The 8,945-nt window shown below is 35.0% G+C and overlaps 3 protein-coding genes across 3 annotated transcripts; 2 read left to right on the top strand and 1 right to left on the bottom strand.

Annotated features, from left to right (window-relative positions):
- Nucleotides 1–6: 6 nt before the first annotated feature.
- Nucleotides 7–2,323, top strand: LOC109859706 (CREB-binding protein-like). Its single transcript, XM_020438222.1, has 4 exons — nucleotides 7–142; nucleotides 675–957; nucleotides 1,050–1,228; nucleotides 1,527–2,323. Exons 2-4 carry the CDS (start codon nucleotides 698–700, stop codon nucleotides 1,580–1,582), a joined length of 495 nt encoding a protein of 164 aa, XP_020293811.1. The 5' UTR covers nucleotides 7–142; nucleotides 675–697; the 3' UTR covers nucleotides 1,583–2,323.
- Nucleotides 2,324–2,778: 455 nt separating this feature from the next.
- LOC109860128 (DTW domain-containing protein 1) lies at nucleotides 2,779–4,963 on the top strand. The gene is made up of 4 exons (XM_020439003.1): nucleotides 2,779–3,353; nucleotides 3,868–4,008; nucleotides 4,104–4,278; nucleotides 4,388–4,963. The coding sequence occupies exons 1-4, from the start codon at nucleotides 3,108–3,110 to the stop codon at nucleotides 4,735–4,737; spliced, it is 912 nt and encodes a 303-aa protein (XP_020294592.1). The 5' UTR covers nucleotides 2,779–3,107; the 3' UTR covers nucleotides 4,738–4,963.
- Nucleotides 4,964–5,294: 331 nt separating this feature from the next.
- LOC109860134 (epididymal secretory protein E1-like) lies at nucleotides 5,295–6,894 on the bottom strand. Its single transcript, XM_020439015.1, has 3 exons — nucleotides 6,785–6,894; nucleotides 6,506–6,673; nucleotides 5,295–5,814 (listed from the first exon to the last, which is right to left on the bottom strand). Exons 1-3 carry the CDS (start codon nucleotides 6,801–6,803, stop codon nucleotides 5,522–5,524), a joined length of 480 nt encoding a protein of 159 aa, XP_020294604.1. The 5' UTR covers nucleotides 6,804–6,894; the 3' UTR covers nucleotides 5,295–5,521.
- Between the last annotated feature and the right edge of the window lie 2,051 nt (nucleotides 6,895–8,945).

Below are 8,945 nucleotides of genomic sequence, written 5' to 3'. Positions count from 1 at the left end.
TCTGCATCCGTCCAAAACGCGAGCACGACACTCTCCATTAAGAAAGTGAACGGAGCACATGAGCCGTTAGCTGGGAATCAAGTTCGTGGTGTAATTAGACCTATTACACATCTATTATAACTAATATATCGAGTTGATAAAGGTAATATACAGTTAATCACGTGTGTGGTATTAACTATCTCCTTTGTTCACCCAGAGAAATCTCGTCGGTTGTGTGTCGGTGGCGTGTCCACGTGTCCGCCACGTATAGCGATCACACAGTTTCGTACATGGCATTTGATATGCCTTGCTTGAGAAAAGACTCAATACATCATTCATTTACAACAATCCATCCTTAACCTGTTCTTTATTGCCGAACTCGAATACACATATTCAAACATATACAAACAATCGTTATCTGATATTCGATGCTTTCGCGGTGTGTTGTATTAATATACAAAGATGTTTTTCGGATTTGAACCGCGTTAGTGTCATTCTTATACCGACGTTTCGTGAACATTTCAGCTCACTTCATCAGGATGATACTCAGGTTGCTCTTTAAACCCCGATGAAATTGAAACGGTTCACGAAACGTTGGTATAAGAATGACACTAACGCGGTTCAAACCCGAAAAACATCTTTGTATGTTAAACAGTCGTTATTATTATACTTAAAAAAATTTAACTATCTTTCAGAGGCGAGAGTGCGAAAGTAAAGGATGGAAATGGAGGATAGGATACGGAGGATTCAGGATTGGTTAGAGGAAATAATTGAGAGGAAACGGGAAGAAATACAGAAAAGAGAAGAGAAGGAGAAGAATCCAGAAGAAAGACTAATTGGAATAGAGAATAGATTAGCAAATTTGCAGCTTTCAAGTGGTCTTCAACTGAGTCAAGTCACAGCGGCACCCGTGAAAAGACCACAGGGGTGGCATCAGTCTGTCACTCCAGATCTCAGAAATCACTTAGTTCAAAAATTGTGAGTTTTTTTTCCTATGATGACACAATACATTAAAAATTTTTGTCTAATAACGACGCGGTTATTAATGACTTTTTAATCTTTTTTCTCAGGGCCCAAACATTTTCAATGTTCCACGCTCCGAATCCACAACCTATACTCGACAAAATAATGTGCAACTTGGTTGCGTACGCAAGAGAGATGGAGTGCGTTATGTTCGAAATGGCTACTACGCGATCGGAATATTATCAACTTTTGGCCGAATGTATCTATAAAATACAAAATGTATTGGGTAAATACTTTAAAAACATGTTTTTTACTTATATGTAATTGTTGAAATCTTACAATTTATATTTCTTATTCTTTTTTTATTTTTTTGTCGTTTTCTAATGTGAAATACGCGCATGTTAGAGTTTATTAATTCTTATAAATAACATACCGTTTTATTTTATTTTATTTTGCTTATATTATTGCTTACATGTAATTTCTTTTGATTTATGTTGTATTTTATTTATTAATATTTTGAGTTCTATTTTATGCTTTAATCTATATGTTTTGGATGCATATTGTTATAATAATTGCTTTATTAGAAGAAAAAAGTCAGAAAAGGGAAGAACAAAAATTACTAGCTCAGCAACAACTGTAATCGACAGGCGCATTTCGGACTGAGGACATGCGCACCTCCTAACCGTCGAAATCGTTATTCCAAAAACATCAAAACCAGTTGGAGCAGTACCGCCTACTTTCCGAAGTCACTCACCGAGTATGAATCAACTAGGGGTGCATTCCGATATTTACTGCCAGTACTGGCAGCGTCACAAGTACCGTTCCAAAATACATAGCAGTAAGCTGTCGAAGCACGTTTGCGAGCATATGACGTCACGGATTTTGTCGTCACTTCCTGCTTTCATCACTACGGTTGGAGAAGTAAGGCAGTCGCAGTAGAAAGATGGCGGCGTCCATTCTTACGTGTTCACTGATTGATTTTTGGTTATGTTTGTACACTTCAAAAGATACTATAAAATCGTTTCGTTATACGATGGAAGAAACAGTACAAGTAATTGCGGAACATAGAAACAGCATTGTTTTATGACGTCACATTGTCAGTACTGGCAGTGAATATCGGAATGCACCCTAGGAACAATAACTGCAATGGCCATTCAACAACATAACAGAATGTAGTTCTCTCAACAACAACAAATTCAAGCAACAGATACAGTAGCAATAATAACAGAATTCTGAGTGGTCCTCTCGGTCTCAGCCCGAACGGACAATTCGGGATTATAATGCCTGGACCCCGGCATGCATTAATTCGGGCACTCTTTTTAGATGTCTCAAATAAACCATAAGAATGTATGAATAAAAATGTCAAATATTATAAAATTATTTTATAAACATGTCATAAATATTATAAATATATAACCCTACAAAACTAGATATCTAGGGGTCACTGACCTCGGCCGCGCGGCCTTGGTGGGGGGAGGTCACTGACCGCTGGCGCGCGGCCTTGGTGAGGGGAGGGTCACTGACCTCGGTCACGCGACCGCGGTGAAGTCACTGACCTCAGCCGCGCGACCGCGGCGGTGTTACTGACTTCGGTCACGTGATTACGGTATATATATATATATATATATATATACATATATGCGTATGTGTGTGTATTATATATAGATATAGAGAGAATATTACATATAATATATTTCCACTTCTCTCTCTCACTATTTTTTGAGTTTGATTTTCATGCGTTATTTCTGACATTTCTCAGCGCGCCTGTGTTGTGCTAGTTATTCAAAAAGCGATATGTCGCTCGTGGACATGGCTGCGTAGTTCCAATGTGCACCACCCGTGGATTTGCGGTAGGTGGGTTACGGGGCGAAAAAGTGATTACACATTCTCTTATGGGCCTGGCCGCTCTCAGGCTTCTTTCTGCTTCGTGACATATCGTCGGTCCTAACCTAATATTCTTGTCTTGTGTAAACAGTTTTTTTGATGAAGTTTTTGTTAAAGAAACATTTCGAATATCGGCACGGTTCTGTTATGAACGCAAAGCTGAACTTATTATGTACAACTGGCTCTTGTCGCTTTCGGCGCCAAGAGCGTCCTTTTGTCGTTGCTCTGTGTGATTAACATTTTTGTGCAATATAACCGAAAAAATTTAACTAATTGCTGTGATGTATACGAACACTATGGCAAATGTTGCTTTGAAGAGTTATGATACCGACGGTTTATTGGAACTGGAAAGGAAACAGAGGACAATCGATAGAGCGCCTTTTCGAAAATTGAAAATCAGAGATGCCACGGTATTGGACACGATCGAGGGTAGAAGAAACTGTAAACTGTGTTCGAAGTCGCGAAAATATTTTTGTTACACCTGTTTCTTGCCCGTCATCGACGAGTCGTATTTTTCTCGAGTGAAGGTATTTGACTGACGCGCTCGAGATATGTACGGTGGATCCAAAGAGTATTGGCATTCCCACATTTAAAAAAATTATTTTTATATAGTGAAGTGATTTATTAATAAAAAAAATAATGTCTATCAATGTCTTATGATATACGGAAACAATGTATTTTTTCAAGAACTTTCAATATTGTAATTGAAGCAAGTTAAAAAAAAAAAAGTTCATACTAAAAAAAAGTATTAGTACATCTGCGTTTTAGATAGAAAATACACAATTCTCTTGAAGTTTTAAATACGAAACAAGTTTTTAAGATCTTGCACTCTGTAGTTAAATTATCTCGCGACATATCGATGTGCATTCGAGCATTCATAAGTTTTTTTTATAAATACTCAATTTCCAACTCCATTGTGAGTCACGCAACCTTAAACCAGTATGTGCATTATTATTAAATGTGAGTGCGCCAATATTTTTTGAAGTCATCATTGAACATATTGAGCTTCAAAATCATTTCAGATGTATTTTTGTTTTTCAGTTGCCGATTAAAATTGATATTATCAAACACTCTCGAGAAATAGACGGCAAAAGTACGGCGATTCACGCCGCGATACTGGCACCAGATGACGTCAGAATTTACAGATATCCAAACTTTCCGGAGACGTTCAACAAGGAGGAAGTACGAGAGTAAAAAAAAAAAAACAAAAAAACAAATCTCTTTTCAATCTTGAAATACAATGACTGCTTGTTAATTTAAGGAATGTTGTTCCTCAGACTGTTTTAATCTTCCCTAGCAATGTGGACGCTATAAGCGTGGAGGATCTTTTTTCGAAGGATAGAAGAAACGGCACACTTTCGAAAACCACGGCATTTCCCATAAAAAGAGCTATTTTTATCGACAGTACGTGGCAACAGACCAAAGCTATTTACAAAGACCAAAGGTTGAGAGGTACATGAAGAAAATCTAATTGCGTTCTTGCGATAAGATCGTTGAGTATTTTGTGTATCTAAATGCGCACAAAACTTACCGTTGTTTTTTTTTTCTTTTTTTTTTGCAGAACTGCGTTGTGTCATTTTAAAATCTAGAATTTCTCAATTCTGGCGACATCAGAAACGCAGTCCAAGATGGTACTTGTCGACGATCGAAGCGATTCATCAGTTTCTAGTGGAATTGCACACGTGTGCTTACGGGGCGATAGAAGGATATGCCGATTTAGATAATTCTGTGAATTCAAATCAAAACGGCGTGTTTGTAAATAATACGGAATCAGAGAAGTGTACAGAAGTGGATCTCAGATACAGCGGGCAATACGATAATCTTTTATATTTTTTCAAATATATGTACGATAAAATTCACACCATATATGATCACGAGAAATTATTGGCTTATAAAAGACCGCTTACATAGTTGTATGCGTGATTCTTAAGTTTCTAGCAGACTGTTTTAACACATTTCCAATTACAGTTTTTTAGGTTTCAGTTTATAAACTTTTAGTTTATAACTATTTGCTGATATAAAAAATGTGTCAATACATTCTCTTCCAGAAAAACTATTCTAGGTCACAGTACTTTAAATTGTGATTGTGATTGTCAAACACACACACGTGTCCGTGTAAATACATGTATATATATATATATATATATCTTGTGTAAAGAAATTGTATTCTTCAATTGTTTACCCAAATCAATTGTTTGTCCAGTTTAGATTTTTTTTTTTTGAGTAATTAGAGGATGTGATAAAAAACTCGACTATTCACTACGCACGCGCGCATTTATACGCATTATTATTTATATTACTCGAAACTTTGTTAACTGCTTATATCATTTCAAGATTTTTCATAATCGTGTGTTTCAAAAACACGGATCATAAAAGCGCAGTTGTTTGATCGAATTATTTTGTTTTTGGTGGATTAGAAGGATTATGATATCTCATGTAAAACTGATTGATAACAAATTCGAAGAAAATTAGATATTTTATATAAATTTTATTTTTGTTTATTTTTTAACGAAATACAATATGTTTATTTGCGTATACGTACATGTCACAGATTTACTTCTCGATTTACATTCGATAGTTTGTTAGAAATATGTAAGATAAAATTCTAGAATATTAAAGAATTCGACAGCAACAGTTGTGAAAGAATTTTATAGTAGCTCGAATCACTCGTTATGCAGATATACACGTATTAAAATCACAAAAACGTTGGTAAGGGAGAATATTTGGTGGTCACCTTGCCGTCCAACTTGAAGCACACCTGTGGTTCACTTTGCTCGTTATCTAAACGGAATTCGATGTTCAGGGTTAGATGTGGATATGACTTCTCTATCGGCATGACCAGAGTGTACGTCGCCTTGTCGCCTTTCTTCAACGGGCATTTACCGCTGGACAAGGATTTGCACGCGTCCGGCTGGGGATACGGATATTCGACCGTAATTCCAAAAATCGTAACTTTCACGCGGGTTGTCAACTTCGTTGAGTCGCTGTCTGCGATAAAGTAAATAATACAATCTTAATACATATTAAGAAATATAAACAAGATCAAAAAGTCGTCAGTTCAGCGAGTAGTGGCTGTCGTATTTTTTCAAATTTTAAATAATTCACAATTTAATTGGTGAATGAACGTTTTGATCGTTTATTGTAATATCTTCATCGGCAATAAATTCTATTTTGAACTAGAGTCAGCAATAGTAATCGTTACGCGCGTCGGTAAAAAAACAAGAAAAACAATAATCAATAACTTCGACAATCTACATAAAAGAAATTTAAGAAATAATACAATTCGAAGTAAAATACGATCACAAACAACAATCGATTAAATTTAGTAAACAAATTTTGATATTAGCGATTATAAATAAATTTTCATATGTGTGCGCCAATTAAGTTATTATACAATTTATTCCTCTATCTGCAATGTGGTTTTCTTTACTAACGCCGTCTGCATAACTCCGGTCTCGAATCTATTTTCTTATTGTTGTAGGCTTTAAAAAAAAAATCTTAGAAACTTCCGAGATACTTTACAAGATCTCTACTTTAATGCAGAAGCAACAGCTTAAGCGAAATATTGAAACTTTCTTGCAAGATAAAAATAAAAATTCGTTCGGAGAAATTTTCTCTGGGGACTGAAATTCCCATTACGCTGATGGAGAGCTATGTGTGAGAAATATTTTTCACTTACCAGCAACAAAATCCCATTGCGCCGTCAAGTTAGTTCCTCTGTACAAATTGCACGGTAAACTGTTGCAACCGTCCACCCTCAATTCGACGGGCAAAGGACCTTTGTCGCACGGGTTGTGCGGTGTCGCCTGCAGAGACAACGCGACGCAAAACGCGACGATGATGTATACTGCGACATAAGAAAAACATATGTACGAGCTGTTGTATACAAGATTCCTAAAACGCGTGGTTTGACAAAAAAAAAAAAAAAAAGCAGATTAGCATGAGACAGTATAATTACCGCACGCCGAAGTTTTCATGATAATGTTTCTTTTACGCGACAAGGGAAACGACAGCAAGTAAAATGATTGTCGAGCGTTTGGAACCGGCTATTTATTCACACGATAATATCTAATCGAACACTTGGTCCTAAAATCGATAAGAAAGCCTAAGAGATGAAAGAAAACAAATTCCTTTGATGCGCTTGAGAGTTGAACACTTGCGTGATCAATGACATTGCAATTTTTTTGTGAAGATTTTTATCATTCAACGGCGACTTGTTGCGTATTTATATTTATCGAACGATTACAACAATCTTGCTCAATTAAAGAAAATAATTATTGATCTTCATCACGTAATTTACTTTAAAAAAAAAAAAAAGAGAAGAGGAAATCAAATAAAAGATAGAGAACGGAGAGATAAGAGTGATTCAGTTTTTATTCGTCTTTCGATTTTTGAGTTTTATTTTAACGTAAGGTAATACTAATTGTTAATTTTTATTATCTTATTATTGTATTTATAACTAGTAATTTGTTATTAGTTTTATATATTCTTCTTGTATTACTTCGTCATATCATTTATTTTTATTTCTATAATAGCAACTTATTAAAACATTAATTATTATAATTGTTAATTTTTATTATTGTTATATTTATAAAACTAGTAATTTTATTGCTTTTATATTCTTATATTGCTACGTTGTATCGCGTTTATTTTTCTTTCTATAATAGAAACTCATTAACTTAATTAATCATTAAGTAATTATCTTAAGTAATTATTTTTTTATTAGTAAGTATCTTTAATTATACTAACTGCGTTATTATTCATTATCGATGCGACGAAACGTTTTGGATATAAGCGGTTGCTATATAATTAATTCGATAAAGCGCTACTGACGAAGTTAAAAGGGAAACCGCTCTTCCTCAAATTGCGCCTATTTTTTGCGAATTTCTCTTATATTACTCCATAAAACAAATATGTTTGACATAAAAATATATAAATTTCATGAAAAGAAAATATAAGATATTTGTCTGTTTTGAAATACAATAGGAATTTGATTGAAAAATCTACCGATAAACAGATAATCCATGGTGAAGTTAACACATACATTAGATGCGTCATGTATCAAGGTATGATATTTATCAGAAGTCGCAGGTGTCTCGATCCAAGTGTAAATAAAATAAAAAATAAAAAAAAGGAAAAGAAAAAAAAAACAAGATAACCGATAAAACAAGATTACCTACCAATTAATTTAAAAGATAAGTGTAAAATTGTGAAAGAATTATACATTTGAACGACGCATTATAGATATGTAATATTCTAGTATATTATAATTTTTCTAGTCTCGAACACACGCGTGTGTAATTACGCATATGTACTTAGCAATAAAATTATATGCAGGAGCAAGTAAAACCATTCATCATCGATAAAAAGCACTGATTTGTTCATTAAAAATAAGTTAAAATAGAAGCGGAATAGAATTAAAAATAACTTTTTAAAATCTGGGAATGATCTTTTAATGGCTCATATTAACATTGAAGCGTAATAACTTTTTAATAATAAATATTTTTTGATAACGCATATACGATATGTATTGAAGATATGTTCTATCTTATAATATATGTCAGTCTCTTCTCTCGTTGGCTTTTATAACATCATTATTATACAGCTCCCGCATATATAGAACGCGTCAATATACGTAGCGCGCGAAGAGATGCGACAATCAATCATTTCGCTATTTTTCCGCAAAAACGAGATGTCGATTGGTTATTGCATTATTTTTCTTATCGCGTAAAAACAACTGCACGCTGTGTGTGGAAATAGATTCTGTAAAATCTATCGCTACCGATAAAGAAGAAAGAAAACAAAAAACCTGCGGTGGTCGCGACAAGATGGCGGGAGCGAAGGTAGATTCCGCGGGGGGGGGGCGTGCGCGACAGCGAAGTTAAAATTACCGCGCGACAAGTGAAAGGAATTTCACGACAATTGCGCAAACTGATTAAGAGGATGCTGAACAGCTGGCAAAAGTCCGCTTAGCTGCTACTCAACCGCTACGCTATCGGGTAGGTGGCGCCATCTCTCGGGACCGAATCAAACCAAAACAAGGATAGATGACATGAGAGAGCCAAGGATAGACATATGTTTCTTTCTGACGCTTCTGCTAAATTTTTACTAATCGTAGT

Source organism: Pseudomyrmex gracilis, unplaced genomic scaffold, assembly GCF_002006095.1.
Source record: "Pseudomyrmex gracilis isolate BER0280 unplaced genomic scaffold, ASM200609v1 scaffold_7, whole genome shotgun sequence".
NCBI classification, from domain to species: Eukaryota; Metazoa; Arthropoda; class Insecta; order Hymenoptera; family Formicidae; genus Pseudomyrmex; species Pseudomyrmex gracilis.
This window is presented reverse-complemented; position numbering and strand designations above follow the sequence as displayed.

Bases quoted from the DNA above. Each gene is read 5' to 3' on its own strand.
- LOC109859706 (XM_020438222.1), top strand. From the start codon at position 698: ATGGAAATGGAGGATAGGATACGGAGGATTCAGGATTGGTTAGAGGAA. The intron at 958-1,049 runs GTGAGTTTTTTT...CTTTTTTCTCAG, and splicing joins AATCACTTAGTTCAAAAATT to GGCCCAAACATTTTCAATGT. The intron at 1,229-1,526 runs GTAAATACTTTA...TTGCTTTATTAG, and splicing joins TAAAATACAAAATGTATTGG to AAGAAAAAAGTCAGAAAAGG.
- LOC109860128 (XM_020439003.1), top strand. From the start codon at position 3,108: ATGTATACGAACACTATGGCAAATGTTGCTTTGAAGAGTTATGATACC. The intron at 3,354-3,867 runs GTATTTGACTGA...TTTGTTTTTCAG, and splicing joins CGTATTTTTCTCGAGTGAAG to TTGCCGATTAAAATTGATAT. The intron at 4,009-4,103 runs GTACGAGAGTAA...GTTGTTCCTCAG, and splicing joins AGACGTTCAACAAGGAGGAA to ACTGTTTTAATCTTCCCTAG.
- LOC109860134 (XM_020439015.1), bottom strand. The intron at 5,815-6,505 runs GTAAGTGAAAAA...ACTTTATCGCAG, and splicing joins GCAATGGGATTTTGTTGCTG to ACAGCGACTCAACGAAGTTG.